We start from the raw sequence: 20,249 nt of genomic DNA on the forward strand, positions 1-20,249 counted from the left end.
TAGTATAAAGTGGCTCATTGTGTAAGTACAAAGTGCTTGTGGCCTAGTTTTGCTTGATTCTACCCCTCGCATTTTAGAGGCAAAATTACAGGTTTTCAATGTCTTTGACATAATGGCGTTTTAGACTTCTCTGTTCCTAATGCTGCTGCCAAGATGCCAGCAGGGCATCAGAGGAGTGGTGCTGCGTGGAGGGTGTAGTATTAGTCGTATCCACGGAGAGCACATTGCTCATTTCCTTTAAACGCCCCTCCTCATGGACTGGACAAGCAGAGCGGCCTGTCATCCTCCTCCCAAAAGCCCCTCATTAGAAAATCCTCCAGGCAGACAAAGCTGCTTGCGATGGCACATGCACTGACTCCCCACAAAGAGCAGACAGAGAAAAGTCTGGTCATGATTTAGTTTTTGTTTATTTATTTATTTTTATTCGTGATCCTCAGCTTATGTCTAATTTATCCACCAATACACAAGGTACAAGATTGTAGTACAATCCTCCTGTTAGCTCTTATCTGTCGGCCATATTCTTAAGCCACCCGCATGCGGGAGGAGTGACTCATGAGCATTTTCAGAATGATGGAGAACAATGGAGAAAACATACAAACAAAGAAAGAGGGTGAGATGTGCTTGTGATTCAGCTGCAGTGTGGATGACGCTGCCCATGGTTATCAGGAAGCTTTCGAATAAACTCCTCATCACATCACCTCATCTTTTGTTGCCTGCATCTTTTCCTGCATTTTCTGCCACTGATTAGGCTCTCAATAATCCTCTCAAGGCTTTTCCGGCTGTGAATAAGCTTCCATGGTAACTGATGAGGCTTTATTTACTGCTGTCTTTACTGCACAGCTCTAACGTGCTCATCTCTCCCTTTACTAGAAACCCACTACAGTGAGTCATGCCGTATCACAGTCATTTATTCTTTGGTGTTTGTGTTTTTGTTTGGCGCTCGGTGAAGGTATGAGTTGCATTGTAGTTTGTTTTTTTAGTAGCATTACACAAAAACTACCTCACCATATTCCACAAATCTCTGTGGAGGTATAAGCTCATTATAGTTTGGTGTGGATCCAGGATTTCCGCCCACATTTGTTAACATTGACCGATATGGCATTTTATCTGCAGTGCAAGCAATGCTTGTCTGTTTGTCTGACTATCTCAATCGCCACAATTATGGATTCAGCTTTACAATACTTCCAAGTCAATATATCCTATACAACAAGCTGAGAAGAGCCAGAGGCCCGACCCCCATCACGTGCTCGTTCTACAGAGGGACCATAGAGAGCATCTTGACCAACTGCATCACTGTGTGGTACGGAGCCTGCACCGCATCCTGCCGCAAGACTCTCCAACGCATAGTGAGGGCAGCTGAGAAGATCATTGGAACCTCTCTTCCCTCCCTGCAGGACATTTACAGCACCTGCCTGACCTGCAAAGTCCTCCGCATAGCAGAGGATGCCACCCATTCATCGAATGGCCTCTTCGGTCTGCTGCCATCAGGGAGGAGACTGCGGAGTCTACGGGCCAGGACTACCTGACTCAAAGACAGTTTTATTCATCAGGCTGTCAGGAATCTGAACTCTCTGCCCGCTCTGCCCGCTCTGCCCCCTCTACCTCTTCTGTCCTCTGGCCACCTGAACTCTGAACTCTGACTTCCCACAAACATGCGCATGCACTCACACACCTATACACACACACACTCACACACACACACACACACACACACACACACCGGACTCAGGGTCGCACCAACCACTTTAGCAGCATTGGGGTTTTGTCATCAAATTGATATGTCTTACTTGCCTTGGTTCTCTGACCTTGACTATGTTGCACACGTCACCTGATCTTTGATATTTGCATATTCAATTAATACTTTTTACACTGTATATACCTTAGTTTTATTTAGGTTTTTATATTGATGTTATTATTTGTACTGTCTTTGTAGCACCGTGGGCCCTTGGGTACCGTAATTTCAATCCTCTGTATGTGTTACGCATATTGAAGAATGGACAATAAAAGTACCTTGTACAATTGGACAAAAACAACCATACAGACAGAAAATATCGAATGACTCATGTTGGTGTGAATGACAAAATTATGTTATACACAGGAGTATGACATTTTTTTACGAAGGTAAACAATTCTGTGTGGATTCAAATTACGATAGTGGAGGTCTGAGTGAGTGTCAATGAGTGACACTGTCGTTTGTTGGAGTTGCATCAAACCTACAGGACAATTGTAATAGCAGTCTAGTGGATAGATGAGTTTATTTTATTTTTTTAAACAGTTGTCAGCATAGAATCATTTTCTGTTTTCTATAGCAGTTTTCATTAGGTTCAGGGGTGAGCTTTAACCTATCCGGGTTTACATTGGGCGAGCGGCGGGGTACACTCCAATCCTCCAATTGCAGGGCACATACAGACAAACATTACATTACACTCACAGTCACACCTCGATGGAGTCTTTATTCTGGGGGCAACCTGGAGTAGCCACCACACAGGGAAAACAAGTAAACTCCATACAGGAATTGCCCAAAATTCAGAACTGTGAGGGGGATCGTCTTAGCATTTGGCCACCATACTGCACCCATTTTGATCATTCATTCATTAATTCATTCATCTTCCGTTCCGGTTATCCTCACTAGGATCGCGGGCGTGCTGGAGCCTATCCCAGCAATCTTCGGGCGAGACTACACCTTGAACTGGTCGCCAGCCAATCGCAGTGCACATATAAACAAACAACCATTCACGCACACATTCACATCTAAGGGCAATTTAGAGTCTTCAATCAACCTACCATGCATGTTTTTGGGATGTGGGAGGAAACCGGAGTCCCCGGAGAAAACCCACACAGGCATGGGGAGAACATGCAAATGCCACACAGGCAATTTGAACCCCGGTCCTCAGAACTGTGAGGCAGATGTGCTAACCGGTCGCCCACTGTGCCGCCCCATTTTGAACAAATCATCTTAATTTCTCAGTGACTCATGAATGTTATTGAGCAAACTTTAAACATAAGCAGGGTGTGGCTACGGCTATATACAAATTTATATAATTTAGGCGAGTTTGGCCTTGGCAGATGGTTGCACTCAACCGAAGGCCACAGTTCAATAAACTGGGATGTCACTCACTGAAAGCATTAACTTTCTCACTTGCATGTTTGTCTCTTTTCATGCAAGCGAGCCTCATAGCATCTGGCCTTCGAGTGCCTTCCTCAAGGTCATGCTGACACCGAGTGTTGATAGATGCAACGACGCCTGCGTCTCCTTCCTCCCCTTCGTGCCGATTTGGCAATTTGCTACGGGACTCAAACCGACGGCACTGCTTTGGTTTGTTTCCTCGAGAATGCTGCGGTGACTCCGCAGAATGGTGAAGTGGGCTTTAAGGAAGACAATGATGTAATGCGTTGGGACTGCTGAGATGGAAGCTTTCCCAGCGCATCATCCTCACTGTTTCGTCAATTCATCAGAATCAGAATCAGGTCACGAAAGGCTGGGAACAAATAATAAAGGACAGGCCATCAGGATTGAGATGTTTTGGTTTGGTGACATGACCAAAACCATCCAAATATAGGTGCATTTCAATACATTAGTAGTGAATATCATGGAAAATGTAATTTATTTTAATAGTTGAATTCAAAAGTAAAGCATATTTTACATGATCCCCTGTTCATTGTGGGAGTTATGTTCCAGATCACCCCGCGACAGGTGAAAAGCTGTGATGTAGACAGAGATCATGGAAGTTCTAAAAATACCATACATTTTAAAATACTTCTCCCAAATATTTTAACACATATAAACTTATGAAATCACATTTTTAAACACAAAAAAACTTCAAGAATAAAATGAATAGAATATATAATGGAATTTGAAAAAAAAAATTTGTTTTATAGTTAAAATACCCCTTCCACATGCTGGAATTATAAACTTATTGAATTACTATTTTTTAAAACATTTTAAAATTATTTTAACACACAAACATGTATGTTTAACCAGTCGGCCACTGTGCCGCCCGCTTTTTGAATTAAATCACTAAAATAAAAGAACGCTTCTATGACATTCAGATTTATTGATATGCACCTGTATGCTCACAGTATAAGATGAGCGATGTATCGTAGATGTAACTATGAGCCTACTTTTGTCCCTGGATGTCCAACTGGCTCTCAGTGCCCTCACCACCCATTACTTGTCTTGCCAGCTTGTGTACATCTGTTTACTTCCTCCTCCATCCGTCGTCATGGCTGTGACCACTCTATCCCCGCCATCTCCAGCAGACCCCGGCCCTCGAGCCGGCAGGCCCTTCTCCACCCCTCTCTGCAGACACCAGCTGTGATCCACTTACGCTTCTCATATCAGTCGGGCTCTTTCGGGCTCCTCGTGGCCTCCACCAGTGCTGAAGTCATCACTGTTCTCACATTCACACCTACGGGCAATCTAGAGATGTCAATTAACTTACCATGCATGTTTTTGGGATGTGGGAGAAAACCGGAGGAAACCCACGCAGGCACGGGGAGAACATGAAAACTCCACACAGGCGGGGCCGGGATTGACCCCCTGTCCTCAGAACTGGTATTGATTTAGCATTGCAGGTGGAAGAGATGCGATTTACTGTCTAAGGATTCCCACCAGGGGTTCTAGATAAACTGTGAAAATTTGGACTTCAAATTTTAAAAAAAATAAAACAAACTCAGCCGTATGAATTAAAAATAGATTCGTTTTTGCATTAGTATTTTCCTCCAGATCCTGGAGTAAATTTAAAAGCATGCTGCATGCTTTTTAAAACACGCAGCTCACATTTATTTATAAGAAGCCTTCAAGTCAGACAATGTGTTCTCACTTTAGTATTTTAATGCTAATTTCATGGTAGGAACAGGAAATGAGAGATATGGATCCTGTGTCCTCCGTGTTTACTTGCATCCACAGGAACCGCTCGCAACAAGACATCCACCTGAGAGCGGAAAATCCAAATCTGCTGCTCCCACCCGCCCTCCATCTTGCTCTGTATTGACAGCGTGTTGCCAGCCCCTCTGTCACACTGCGGGGAGTCGGGCGGGGCTAGGCAGCAGCGAGGAAGCTGATCACAGTGCATTAGAGCAATGTGTGACATGCAAAGGAGTGGCGCCACAATGTGGGGAACAGCTGAGTTTAAAAGTGAAGCTTGGGCGGACTAGGTGATAAAGTCTCTTATTAAATTGAAATATGAATATCATTCAGTGGTAGACCCTGCAATTGCTACCTGGGACTTAAGTGGGGACCCAACTTAATCTACCACTTAATACTACCACTATCAGGATGCAATTATAGAAACCATCAATACTATACAAACACTGACTGAAAGATCCTCATTATTACTGTAAATGTATATTTATGTGTACAAATCGTGATTGATGTGTTTTGCTTGTTGAAGTTGGGTGTAACAAGTTTTACTTTGCCCCACCAATCAGAGGACAGAAAAATGCTGATCTCATCAATCTGTGGGGGAAAATTTCAAATGTGTTTGGTTATAAAAACAGTCCCATTGCTAATTGTTTATGTTACATTAACCAACACTATTGACGAAAACACTGGGCAGTTTGAATGACATGGCAGAGGCTTAAATCTGATTGGACAAAAAATATCTAGCATCCACGTAAATGGACTAGAAGCAGTGCAGCCAAGATAAACGCTATGAAATGAAGAGAATAGACTGTTTGGGATAAATTAATACAATGTCATGGAACAACTATAAGAATTCAGGTTGCAAATGCAGGTCAGTGCTTCTGATAGTGTTTAGGCCAGCAGAAAGGTCTGCTGACTGCCCACCACATATAATTTAGGTCAACCAATCCAACTGGTTCCAATGGTTTAACTTCCAAGTCTGACTTCACAACATGTGATAAAACAACTTTTGGTAAAACAAGAACAAAAATCTGCAGATGGAGCAACAAGAACAATTCATGAATATCCTTTGTTGTCCACAAAAAAAATAAAAAGTCAAAATTTATGTGTTGAGCAAAATCAATTCGGTTATTATGCTCTCACTTAGATGACAGTAGTTTTTTGTATTTTGTAGGTGTACGCAATGCTGAGTGAATTATTGAAAACTATTAATAAAACTGTATGTTGTGCTTCTAAAACTGATGTACAGTACATCACTATCCCAAAGAGGTAAAAGGTCACAAAGTTAAGGGGACAAATTACAATAAAGAAACCTTAGACATTTGCACTGTGGCCCACTTTGGAGGAGCACACATCATTTCTGTTCATTAAAGTTTACAACAGAGGAGTTCTTTTTCTTCACATTGTTTGGATAGTTGGCTTTTGTCCTCGGATGTTGCCGGCCTGTTGGGAGTATAATGTGGTCCCCCTGTCATCCCTTGTCCATCTCACACTTTCCTCCATTTGATGAGTTTTTTTGTCAAAAAGATGCTTCAGTCTTTACTACAACTGTCTCAATGTGTATTCCATACAGCATGTAAATATACACGATGATGTCCATTCACAGCAGACCTCCTATCCTCTCTTTAAAAGCCTTAAATGCAACAAACATACATCACATTTCCAGCACAGGCAGACATGAGTGAGGGGCTAAGAATGTACTTTCCACCTTTGAGCTCCCCCAGCTGTCATGGATATATTACCGCCCTTGAGCAAATCTCCTAACTCCCCCAAAGTGGTCCCAGGAGTACATTTGTGTCGCCTCATGTTCAATCCACACTAATGCACCTGATGTTTTAAGATCAAATTAGAAATGTGGTTCTTTCCCCAGGACGCAAACCTACTGGGGGAGGGATTTGTTGCTCTTTATTACCTTTTTGTGAAGCACTTTGCATTGCTTTATGAAATACGAGAGGTGCTATAGAAGCAAAGGATTGATTGATAGTTGTAGCTCAACCTATTTGTGCTGACATGTTGTTCTTCTTCAGGTCACGAACTTGAAAGGAAATCAACAGTGCCTCTACTGGCTATACCTAAATAGTGCAGTTCATGCTTCCTTAATTGCTTCAAGATAAAAGAAACAATCAGTCAATTCCAATCAATTAATTTAGTGTGCTTGACTCTCAGTCCTAAAGTTCACTTTCAGTCATTGGTGGGAGGCGGCGGTGTCAGGGTCGGGGTTAGGGTCAGCAAGGCTTTCTCTGCTGGCCTAAACACTATCAGAAGCAATGACCTATATTTACAACCAAATTACTAATATTTGTCCCATTAAACTGTCTTTATTTATTCCCAACAAGTCTATTCTCTTCATTTTGTAGCGTTTCTCTTGGCTGCACTGTTTTCGGTAAGTGCATGTCAATTTATTTGTCCAATAAAAGTTTGCCCTCTATAGCTATGTCCACACTGCGATGTCAGTTTAGATTTTTTTTGCACAATATGCCATATATCATATTTTTTTCACTTCAATGTGAAGAGTGCATTGCCAATTTTTTCTAATCCGACCAAGGCCTCTTTTATATGTAGATATAAATCGGCTATGTATACGATGCGAGTGCAGTATGGACGCTCAGGTTGTGCTCATCTGACCTATGCGACATCAAAAGACGAAAAACGTTACAATTGTTCGACAAAACAGATATGTGTGACGAGCAATGGCCGATAAGGAAGCAGAAAACAGTCAGTGGTGAAAAGAATATGGTTAGAAGTGATAAATATGTGAGGAGACCGGTCAGTTCAAGCACAAAATCCTTAAAATTGCCACAAATGCGTCAGGACTGAGACCTACACACAGGGCCGCATTTACTTCAGTAAACATACACTCCTCGTGTTTGTGTGCATGCACAACGTGACGTCCTGTTTTGTGCGCATGCGTGTCGCTTCACGGAGACGTCCCATTAACATTAGACCTCACATTTGTTTTTGGAATGTGAACGACTACATTAAAAGATCAGATTTAACAAAAAAGCTTCAAATACAGTGCAGGTCGAGTGAAGTAAAAAAAAAAAAAAAAAAAAAAAAAAAAAAAGGTCACCAATGTACTTTAAGACATTGATTAAACGGGACAAACAGTCAAACACGTAAATGCAAGATGAAAACGATCCCAAGGAGCATGGATATATATATATATATATATATACTCCGAACTTGCCACGTGGTAAACAGCCAACCTGACGAACTCTTGCACCTGATGTCACTCACTAGGCCACGCCCCTTAAAGGCACACTTACACATTATAAAACAATCTTAGTTCTTTCCATTCTTATTATTTCTATGTTAATACTTTACAATACAGTATTTCTTTTCTTAATAAAAACATGCACGGCACAGTGACTGACTGGTTAGCACATCTGCCTCACAGTTCTGAGGTGTACCCCGCCTCTCGCTCGAAGATAGCTGGGATAGGCTCTAGCACACCCTAGTGAGGATAAGCGGAATGGACGATGAATGAATGAATTAAAAACATGCAAAAAAAAAGTTTTTGGAGGGGCTGGAATGGATAAATGGCGTTTCAATTCATTGCAATGGGAAAATGTATTCGATGCACAATTGAGTTACACGCTTGGTCACGGAATGCATTCAACTAGTGAGTCATGTTACCACTGTATTACCAATTGAATTGTTTCTTAACCCAATCAGATTTCAAATTCGCCTCATAGGGCCAACTAACTGCCTAGCCCACACACACACACACACACACACACACACACACAAAAGTCAGCATTTGTCCATCCTCTGATTGGTTGGTCAGAGCAAGCCAAGGTCGAGCAGCAAAACAAATTTTTTTTTAGCAATCTGTACGCATCAATACATTCATTCATCTGCATCTCTGGTTAGTGTGCTTTTTTTCCAATAAAAAAACAAACAAAGCGTTTTTGTCACATTATTAGATGAATATTGATTCTGAACTGCTACCACTAATGTACGTGGCACAGTTACGTGCTGTTTCATATATATATACTTTTTTTGGACGTGCTAGTGGTGGTATTATTCAGAGGGGGATTAAGTCTGGTAGTGGGAAGTACCCATTTAAGGCCCGGTAGCGAGGTCAACTGACCAAGTGTCCCTCAACTGCCTTCAGTCATATGCGATTGTCACATGTTTACAGGAATCAATACCTTTCTGAATTATGAATTGTTCCTAACTTGTTCGTGCTTTATGTGATGTGACTGATCAGAATCTAATGATGACCCACTTTCTTTTCTGGCACCATTATTACTGACCAAAGTGGGCGTGTCGCTGTTTCGGCTTTAGGACCCGGCGGCTGCTACGGTAAGGCAGGCAGGCAGCGGCTGGCAGACAAAGGGGAGCAGAGAGGCAGCGTGGATCTTTTCCTGCAGCATTGACACACACACACACGCACACTCGCTCTGACACACTCCTTTAACCCCCACACTTCTCCCACTCCTGCACACGCTCCTTTTACTGCTACGAGCAGCCACGCAGGTGAGTCCGCTCCTTGGGTGGGATTACGGGCGCAGTTTACTGCATCAGGCAGAATCTCAATTTTTGTTTTTAGACTTTAGAGGAGAATATTTGAATTATTTTCCAAGGCAATTGAGAGATTGTTGCTTCAAGACTTACTTATGCATACAAAAGAAAGAAAAGGTGGCGTCAGCCGGTGCCATGTGCCAGTCTGCCTAATCAAGAAATGCGGCGTCATTAACTGAAGTTTGCCTTCACCCTGTGCTCAAATTGGGAAAAGGGGGGGAAAAAAAAAAGTTGCTATTTTGTGTTGAGGCAGTGTCACATTGTGAGGGTTAAGTCACCGGTCCGTAATTAGCCAAAATGATCAATGCATGCGTTTGCTTCCCAATCTCGTGGTGCTTTGATACAATTATATAAATCAGCCCTAAGGAGATGCCCTTATAATTGATACTAATGGAATAAAAAATCTGTCTATGAATGCGAAAATGAGTGTATTGTTTCCAATGAAATGTACTTTTAGGACTTGAGTGGATGTCCCTAGAATGTAGGATGGTAGGTGGTGATGTCACCCTAAAATGCAGGAACCAGCTTGTATGCAGACAATGGACTGTCCTTCCAGTTCGTGTTCTGCACGAGGAAGGGACATTTGAGCAGCAGATGGGCTTGAAATCTGCTCTTTGTCAACTGAGGAGCACCACTGGTCACACCCCTGTCACCGTGCCCCTCATCAAACTGAGCTGAAACCTTCTAGTACATTTGCAGGAATGGATAATATACTTGTGGTCATTGTTTCACGTGGAGGGTTTCTATATCTTGCGCTATTGTGAGGTATTTAATTTGTACGAATTGAACAAAAATGGGCATACTTGTAGGTTTATGGTCACTATGGTGAATGGCTGAGCTTATGCAACAATACATTTGCCGTCAGGTCATGTCCGTCTCCAGCCAGCACCGGCGGCTGAACTGGAACAACGGCATTGGGATCTGGCGAACATGTAACTAAATATTGCCCACTCGGCACCCATTGCAGCCTGGTTATCCAGGATGGGGCATCCCTCCATCTGTAGTCCCTTCTCAAGGTGTGTCCCCCCCCACCCATTGGGTTTTTTGAGTTTTTTTCCTTGTCCCCTTTGAGGGGAAGGGTGGGGGTGGGGTTAGATCAGGGGATGACTGATCTTTGTCAACTGTGGGCTTGTGAAACGCTTTGAGATTTTGTCATTAAAGGCTATACAAATAAACTTCACTTGACCTTAGCTCCATCAAAATACCTTTTGAGATGAACACGAACAGAGACACATTTTAAAATCTTGAAAGTATTCTCTGAAGTGAGGAAGCTGTTACGACTGGACGAACTTTATATTTCTTCCATGTTCACATCCTTTAGTAGCCATGTGTCCCATTACATTTGTCCTTATCATATTGTGCCCATTTGCTTAAATGTATGCAATTCTTCCTTGCTTAAGCGTACTTAACGACTGTGGAGTGGAGCCGAATGGGGTGTGGGTGCAGGCATGCAACTGTGCTCAAGCCTGGAAGAGATGTATGGTCCTTCAGTCTCTGGACCGTCCATCTCAAAGCACAGCTCGGTGATTGTTTAATGAACAATCATTTGCATATTTCCTGAAGTGGCAGGAGGTATTCAACCTCATTTAAATTCATGCCTCAATTTTGTATAGCCACTTGCATAGCTTATTGATGGCACACACAATCTACTCCTTGATATTATTTTTCTTTTTTTTAAAGAATTATAAACTTTAAGTATTGTTTCACTCATGTCCTGTGACGTGTTAAGACACTGAGCATCAGACAAGGGCTGTAGCTATTTGAAGGGAGCCCATTGTTGAGGTACTTTTAAAGTTTCCCAACTCTTCATTGAGCTGAGGCACACATTTTACATTCGAAAAATTTCACAACACGCCATCAAACAAATGTCAAAATGGTGGATGCACAGGTATATTATGTACCTTCTGCCATCTAGTAGAAGAGAATTTAATTGTTCCTACCCTTCACCACATCGCTGGCAAAGATAACTAAACAAATATGCTTTATTTGTAGTAAATAATTGTTGGATCAATTGGTTTAAATTTGATAATTTTCCTCAGCACACATTATAATGTACCATGACACAGTGGTTGGAAATAACTGCTTTAAAAGCTAAGGCCATGTTTCCACCAAGTGCCACAGTTCAATTTGGCAGAGTGTGATAGCTGTCGTCTCTGTAAATTAGTGTGACATCAAACCAAGTAACCCACCAAAGAATTCAACAGAAAAGGAGCATGTCCATGCGTAGGACACGGAATTAAAGTTCTAAAGAAAAATGTTTTTGTATTCTATCCATTCCTGACTGCTGAGTGCACATTATAAGTACCATAATACTATGTTAGTACCCTAACAGTAGTGTGCCAAATGCCACATTTGTACTGCATGGAACCTCCTGCGCTTAACACAGTTGTACTCTTAATTTTTAGTGCTTTTCCACTGGCAGAAGCAGTTACAGTTCTAGCGTACAGAGCTAACTGTGTGGGTGGCGTAAACCACTGCAGGTCACTTGTTGTTCAGGCAGATTTGTCATCGCTGTGTCATGAGTTGAACATATCTCAGCGGGTAGTCACAGGGCTTTCCATGCTGTGATGAGGGGATCTAGCCAGCCGCTAACTCGCGAGGTAGCAGGCTTGGGCCTAATAATGATCGCTAATTAACTCTCAATTGCACTGGATAACTGCTGATGTGAGCAAAGGTGCTCAAGTTCTCATGCATTGGGGGAGGGGACTCATGCCCAACACCAAAGTACGTCACTTGGTGCAGTTTTAGAAAAATGAAATGGTAAAGAACAGTTTAACGGTAAATCCCAATTCACTACTACATAGTTCAGTCTTGGCATGTGTTGAGCAATTATCTTCAAACATAATATATTTGGTAACAAATGTATGAATTTACTTTAAACGGTCTTTAAACTAGCCGATTAGCATCAGTTCATTGCAACATTGTGTTCTCTGTAGCGCTGATCCGCTCACTGAACATCTGTTAAAAGCATCCCAACTCCAGTCGCCATGGAGCTAGACTTCGCACACTTTGACGAACGAGACAAGGCGTCCAGGACCCCTCGTGGTGGCCGCTTGAATGGACTCCCCAGCCCGACCCACAGCGCCCACTGCAGCTTCTATCGCACGCGCACCTTGCAAACGCTGGCCAATGAGAAGAAGGCCAAGAAGGTCCGCTTCTACCGCAATGGAGACCGCTACTTCAAGGGCATAGTGTATGCCGTGGCCAGTGACAGATTTCGCACCTTCGATGCGCTGCTGGCCGACCTGACTCGCTCTCTCTCCGACCACATCAACCTGCCTCAGGGTGTCCGCTTCATCTTCACCATTGACGGCTCTAGTCGGATCTCGGCTCTGGATGAACTAGAGGAAGGTAAGCTTATTTTATTTTTTTATTTGTGGGACTCCTGGAGTGAGAAGATTAAGTGTCTCAAGATTGTGATTATCAGCTCAATGTCAAAGAATAATGATGAATCAACTTTGAATCTGAAGGGGTGTTCACCTAACATGGTCTACTTTTCTTCTATCCTGCTGATATATTTAAACCTGACTCTTTTTTTAAATTATTGAGTTGAAATAAATTTGCCACATTTATACTTTTCTGTTGAGTGTTTAGGGTATTAAAGTGATGAGCCTCAACATTTCAGAATGGGATAAATATAGTGTTAGACATTACCGGCTAGTACAGTGCTGTATCTGGTGGGGGTGCTGCTTTGGGGCACGCTATTTTATTACACCCCCAGTGGATACGAAGGTTCTCTTTTGCGTTTGGTGTCATGCATTGTAAGTTGCTAATCATTGCCTCCAAGGTAGCGAATAAACTATACTTCTTACCATGCTTCTTACACACGTCGTTTACGTTGCCACGAAGGGAAGGCGAGGAGTGGGTAGGAATAAATGGGAAAGCGTGATGCTAATTGCTAAGCTATTGTGTCATGAAGTTGCAAAACACCTAAATAAATGATTCGGTGGTACAGTACACACAGGTCTGGCTGTAACCGTGTTATAGCAGAGAGTAAGGAATTTTTATAGGTTGGCAGCTCTGCAAATGTATATTCTTTGCTACTCTGAGCCTTGCAGTTATATTTTTTTGTTCCTCACTTTAAACAAGAATTGTTTAAATAACTCTTTTTCTGAGATTTACACAAAGATGTTGCGGTGAGGTGCCGTCTGTAAATCTGAAAGTGCTTATTTTTAGCTGGAAATTACAAGTAGGAAAAGGTTAAGCATTAAAATTCTTAAAATTACAAATAATTTTAAACTCATTTTGGCTGGGAATAATTTTGTCTATGTATGTTTGTATGCGTGCATGGGAATTGCAGTAAAAAGGGGGACAACACGGGAAGCAGTGAGTTTATTTTTTTTCCCCCCATGGTTCATCTTGTGCGGTATAATTAATAGCTCAATTTCCTGGCCACTGTAATCCTGCTTTTTGTTTTTGCTGTAATCTCCCCGCATTTGGTCTAATTGTTGCCTTCAGGGTTTTTCTTTTTTGGCAAAAATGTCTCATTCTCCCACTCTTCGCCTGCTGCCTTTTGTTACCAATTCCTGCCACATTTTCTGATAAGCTACGGGAACAGCATTATGGCTACTTGCTGAAAATGCGAGTTCATCTGGAGGATATAAAGGCTTTTTATTAAGAGATTACAACATTGGGTACACCTCCACAATGTGAGGGCCATAACAAACCTTAATGAGGCTCAGTTTTGATTCACTAATGTAACTAAATGTATCTAGTAGGGCTGCAACTAAAGATTATTTTAACAATTGATTAATCTGTCACTTTTCTTGATGAATCTGATTTAAAAAAACATACGCATGTATGTGTATATATATATGTGTGTGTGTTTGTATTTGTGTATGTATATGTGTATATATGTGTATGTATGACATGCATAAAAAAAACTGAATTGTTTAAATTTTTGCAGATTTATTAAAGAAAAGTGAAATATCTCACAGCCATAAGTATTCAGACCCTTTGCTCCGTATTTAGCAGAAGCACCCTTTTGAGCTAATGCAACAGGAGTCTTTTTGGGAATGAACAAGTTTTTCACACCTGGATTTGGGGATCCTCTGCCATTCCTCCTTGCAGATCCTCTCCAGTTATGTCAGGTTGAATGGTGAACGTTGGTGGACAGCCAATTTCAGGTCTCTCCAGAGATGCTCAATTGGGTTTAAGTCAGGGCTCTAGCTGGGTCATTCAAGAACAGTCACGGAGTTATTCTGAAGCCACTCAATCGTTATTTTAGCTGTGTGCTTAGGGTCATTGTCTTGTTGGAAGGTGAACCTTTGGCCCAGTCTGAGGTCCTGAGCACTCTGGAGAAGGTTTTCGTCCAGGATATCCCTGTACTTGACCGCATTCATCTTTCCTTCGATTGCAACCAGTCATCCTGTTCCTGCAGCTGGAAAACACCCCCACAGCATGATGCTGCCACCACCATGCTTCACTGTTGGGACTGTATTGGACAGGTGATGAGCAGTGTCTGGTTTTCTCCACACATACCGCTTAGAATTAAGGCCAAAAAGTTCTATCTTGGTCTCATCAGACCAGAGAATCTTATTTCTCACCATCTTGGAGTCCTTCAGGTGTTTTTTAGCGAGCTCCATGTGGGCCTTCATGTGTCTTACACGGAGGAGAGTCTTCCGTCGGGCCACTCTGCCATGGTACAGTGATGGTTGACTTTCTAGAACATTCTCCCATTTCCTGACTGCATCTCTGGAGCCCTTTGGGTTCTTCTTTACCTCTCCCCCATTGCTCAGTTCGGCCGGACGGCCAGCTCTAGGAAGGGTTCTGATCGTCCCAAACGTCTTCCATTTCAGGATTATGGAGGCCACTGTGCTCTTAGGAACCTTAAGTGCAGCAGAAGGTTTTTTTTGTAACCTTGGCCAGATCTGTACCTTGTCACAATTGTCTCTGAGCTGTTCAGACAGTTCCTTTGACCTGATGATGGTCATTTGCTCTGACATGCAGTGTGAGCTGTAAGGTCTTATATAGACAGGTGTGTGGCTTTCCTAATCAAGTCCAATCAGTATAATCGGACACAGCGAGACTGAAGGTGTAAAACCCATCTCAAGGATGATCAAAAGAAATGGACAGCACCCGAGTTAAATGAATGTCACAGCAAAGGGTCTGAATACTTATGGCTGTGTGATTTCAGTTTTTGTTTAATATTCAAAAATTAAATTTTATTTCTGTCAATATGGGGTGTTGTGTGTACATTAATGAAGAAAAAAATGAAAAATTATTTTAGCAAATGGCTGCAATATAACATCAACATTTTAAGGGATTCTGAATACCTTCCGTACCCACTGTATATTTAAATTTCCATCTCTTTATTAAAAAAGAGGACATTTCAAATTGATAGTGTAGAAAATGCACAAACCGATTCAGTTAATGGTTTGGTGAGTAACATCAGTCAGAAAATTGGTAAAAATGTTGATTGTTTTCCAAAATAAAAGCAGATATTTGCAAATGTTATTTTGAGTTAAAACAATGATAATCCATCTGCAAACATGGAGGACAATTGAGTTAAGGTCTTTAAATGATAAATCAAAATAGTTGATTAATTGCTGCTTCATCAATTACCTCAAAGTAGCCAATTTATTTAAAAAAAAAAATAATAATAATAATAATAATTTTTTAAACTATTTAAAAAAACAACAACAACAAAAAAACAATGCTTAATGTTAGTTTTATACCTGTATATTGGTCATCTTCATAAAGGCCAAAGGTTTGATAAAGCTTTTGTATTGGATCCCATTAGATTGTGAAGATGCACCTATTGTTGCGGCCATTGAGATTTATAACATTTATGTGATGGTCTCAAGGGAGAAATGTGATATTTTAAGATGTGTTAAAGGGGGGAAACCCGTTTACAAGACCAAAAAATGCAAGCATTACAAGAGCACACAATCTAACAAATATTATCAGGTGCCTGCATTTAATGAAATATTGTCTTCACTTTGTACAATTCCAATGAAGTTGGGACGTTGTGTTAAACAAATAAAAACAGAATACAATGATTTGCAAATCATTTTCAACCTATATTTAATTGAATACACTACAAAGACAAGATATTTAATGTTCAAACTGAAACTTTTTATTGAGCAAATTAGAATTTTATGGCTGCAACATGTTCCAAAAAAGCTGGGACAGGGTCATGTTTACCACTGTGTTACATCACCTTTTCTTTTAACATTCAATAAACGTTTTGGAACTGAGGACACTAATTGTTGAAACTTTGTAGGTGGAATTGGATGGTTCTTTTCCTCTTTGGCCCGGAGGACACGACGTCCACAATTTCCAAAAACAATTTGAAATGTGGACTCGTCGGCCCACAAAACACTTTTCCACTTTGCATCAGTCCATCTTAGATGAGCTCGGGCCCAGAGAAGCCGGTGCTGTTTCTGGGTATTGTTGATAAATGGCTTTTGCTTTGCATAGTAGACTTTCAAGTTGCACTTACGGATGTAGCGCCAAAGTGCATTTACTGACACTGGTTTTCTGAAGTGTTCTTGAGCCCATGTGGTGATATCCTTTACACATTGTCTGTTTCTGATGGAGTGCCACCTGAAGGATCGAAGGTCACGGGCATTCAATGTTGGTTTTCGGCCTTGTCGCTTACATGCAGTGATTTCGCCAGATTCTCTGAGCCTTTTGAAATTATGGACCGTAGATGATGAAATCCCTAAATTCCTTACAATTGTACGTTGAGGAGCATTGTTCTTAAACAGTTCGACTATTTTCTCACCCACTTGTTCACAAAGAGGTGACCCCCTTTCCTTGTGAATGACTGAGTAATTCAGAGAAGCTCCTTTTCTACCCAATCATGGCACCCACCTGTTCCCAATTAGCCTGTTCACCTGTGGGATGTTCCAAACAGGTGTTTGATGAGCATTCCTCAACTTTCTCAGTCTTTTTTTGCCACCTGTCCAAGCTTTTTTGGAATGTGTAAAATTGTAAGTTAATGATTTGCTAAAAATAATAGTTGATCAGTTTGAACATTAAATATCTTGTCTTTGTAGTATATTAAATATAGGTTGAACATGATTTGCAAATCCTTAACCCAACGTCCCAACTTCATTGGAATTGGGGTTGTATATCCTAGAATAGAAATACTCTTAATCAAGATTTGGAACTCCCTTAGAGCATTAAAATTGGATCTAAAGATTTTATCTGCTGTGTGTGAGATGTGAGGATGCCACTGGGACTCTCCGGTGTCCACAATGTGGTGTAACACAACCTAATACGGTATTTGCTGCCATCTCAGGGGAAAGCTACGTTTGCGCTTCAGAGAACATCTACAAGAAGGTTGACTACACTAAGAACGTCAACCCCAACTGGTCAGTCAATGTGAAGGCCTCTGCCAGCCAGAAGAACATTCAGTCGTTGGCGGCCAGGGCTGCCAGCGAGCCCAGAGAGCAAAGCAAAGATTTTGTTCGACCCAAGCTGGTGACGGTGATGCGCAGCGGCGTCAAACCGCGCAAGGCCGTGCGCGTCCTGCTCAACAAGAAGACTGCGCACTCTTTCGAACAGGTGCTCACCGACATCACGGAGGCAATCAAGCTGGAAAGCGGGGTGGTCAAAAGGATCTACACGCTTGATGGCAAGCAGGTATGTCATTGCACTGCCCACCTTTCAGCATCATAACAGCTACCTTTTCAGAATAGGTATGTGTAAAGAAAAGACCTATTTTGCCAACATGGTGCAGCTCTTGGACACTTCATTAGGTATATAGTGTTACCCCTCTATAAGATCTTTTATTGGTTGTGGGTCTTTTTGCACAGATTTATAGCAATTATTTTTTGGGTCTTTTCATCAAATCCATGTCATTTGCATTCGTCCACCACACTACTCGCTTGGAGGCTAAGGCGCGCACCAACATAAGCAACACTTGTACTTCCCGGGTAAGTGGGATAGTATTATTCTGTGTGTGTAAAAGCACTATCAAGTTAACTTTATTTATAAAGCCAAAACAAACAAACAAAAAAAAAAAAAACACCCAGCTGTAATAAAGCTCTATCATAAAATATGGTACATGGTCTCTCTCTAGTGGTCTGTGACTCACTGAATTCAATAATTAAAATTTAGAATCAAGCTTTTAGTTATGCAACAGCTTATATTTAAGTTTTTTATTTATTTCTTTAAAAAAAAACATTTTATTTGACTAATCTTGGCCAACGTGGTACCTGGAGAGCTAAATATTTTGAAGGTGGGACTTGTGTAAAAGGTTTGAACCACTGGTTTACAATATAAACACTTGCTGTAATGCCCTCGCATGTGGGAAAGGACAGCCAGAGTCACCAATGTACATTTCATTTATTAAATGCTGGGAAGACAAAAGATAAATACAATGAGCACACTCAGGCAGTAGCTGGTATCAGCAACAGCTCAAGCCCAGACACTTGCACAGACTCTGTCACGTGGCATCTCACCAGGCTCCACCTCTTAAATGCACATATCTACCACAGACATTACAATACATGCGGCATTTTCTCTACATTGTACGCTTGCAATTTTTTTGCATTCAAATACGTTGTCAGTGTTTAAAAAAATAAAAATAAATAAATAAATAAAAAAAATAATTCATTTTAACAAATCTGTTTCAAGCATGTGGGAGAGGTAAAACTATATTAAAAAAAATATATAATTCACCTATAGCAGATGGTTCTGGAACTTATCACTGATAAATGAGGGTTCACTGTAATGTTGAAATATAAACATTTTGGATGTTTACTAAACTCTTGACTTGCCATCTTTAGGTTTAACCTTTGTATTGTCATGCATTGGAATGTGATGTTTTTCTGAGACCCTATTTATTTTGTTGAACACTTTTTATGGTATGTAAATTAAAGAATTGGAAGGTTTATTGTGATAGTGTAGTCGTTTCCACCCATCTTAATGATAGCATTGGTTTTTTTTTTTAAATCACAGCTTCTTTTTGGATTTTATTGTGCAGTTATATGTAGTTATAAGTGGCTTTTGGGTCAAAGTAAAAATAACAAATATTGATTGATTCTAAAAGCACCTACTGAGTAGCTGGTACAAGCCTGGCAAATCAGAATCATCTGTATTTGCCAAGTATGTCCAAAACACACAAGGAATTTGTCTCCGGTAGTTGGAGCCGCTCTATTACAACAGACAGTCAATTTACAGACAAAGACATTGACAAAAAACAATCCTCTAGCACTTAGAGCAGTTCGAATGACTAATATTGCAATAGACCAGTGCGATGACCATTGTGCAAGGTGCGCTGAGACTTCAAGGAGTGTATGCGGTTTAAAGTGACGAGTAGTGCGATAATCTGGGACAATGTTGGTGGTGCAAATCTTGTCATACTAGTTGTTTTCCATTTTACAATCAGTGATTTTCTTTCAGTGCAACACCTTTATTTGTCAACTTTAATTATTGGTTTAGTTGTTTACAGACTGTACTTTCTAGATGACTAATAACTTCAATGTAGAACTGTATCTTAACGTGAAAGTCATCAGAGTAAAGTAAATAACACTTGTGGAATCAGTGTACATTTTCAAACTCTGTAATATGAAACTAAATCATGCCTGAGTGTGACTGATGACCTCCTTAAAAACTGCATTCACCCTAAATCTTTGATGCATGAACTTCAATAAAACCACAAAAAGGAGACGGCATTGTCCCATAAATGCACACACAATAGAGGTCTTGTTCCTTTGTAGAACATATTATGTGAAAGACAGAACTTCCCAGGACTTTAGAGCATCTCACAAGCACCATGGCCTAAATAAATGCTACAAAGAGAACTCATGACCTGAACCACAAGGCAGGTGCATACGGTCCGAAAGTAGTGGAAGACAATGCAGGTCATTGTGTACTTTGCTTAGTTGTTCTCATCGACTTGCTG

The 20,249-nt window shown here is 41.1% G+C and overlaps 1 protein-coding gene across 1 annotated transcript in view; it reads left to right on the forward strand.

The window, feature by feature from the left end:
* Positions 1–9,230: 9,230 nt before the first annotated feature.
* The window catches only part of LOC133415960 (neuronal migration protein doublecortin-like), a 38,996-nt gene continuing 27,977 nt past the window's right edge, over positions 9,231–20,249 (forward strand). Inside the window, exons 1-3 of the mRNA XM_061702523.1 lie at positions 9,231–9,346; positions 12,328–12,742; positions 17,640–17,983. Coding sequence (XP_061558507.1) covers positions 12,379–12,742; positions 17,640–17,983 — 708 coding nt within the window. The 5' untranslated portion in view covers positions 9,231–9,346; positions 12,328–12,378. The remainder of the gene's footprint in view (positions 9,347–12,327; positions 12,743–17,639; positions 17,984–20,249) is intronic.

Source organism: Phycodurus eques, chromosome 17 (assembly GCF_024500275.1).
Source record: "Phycodurus eques isolate BA_2022a chromosome 17, UOR_Pequ_1.1, whole genome shotgun sequence".
In the NCBI taxonomy this organism is placed as follows: domain Eukaryota; kingdom Metazoa; phylum Chordata; class Actinopteri; order Syngnathiformes; family Syngnathidae; genus Phycodurus; species Phycodurus eques.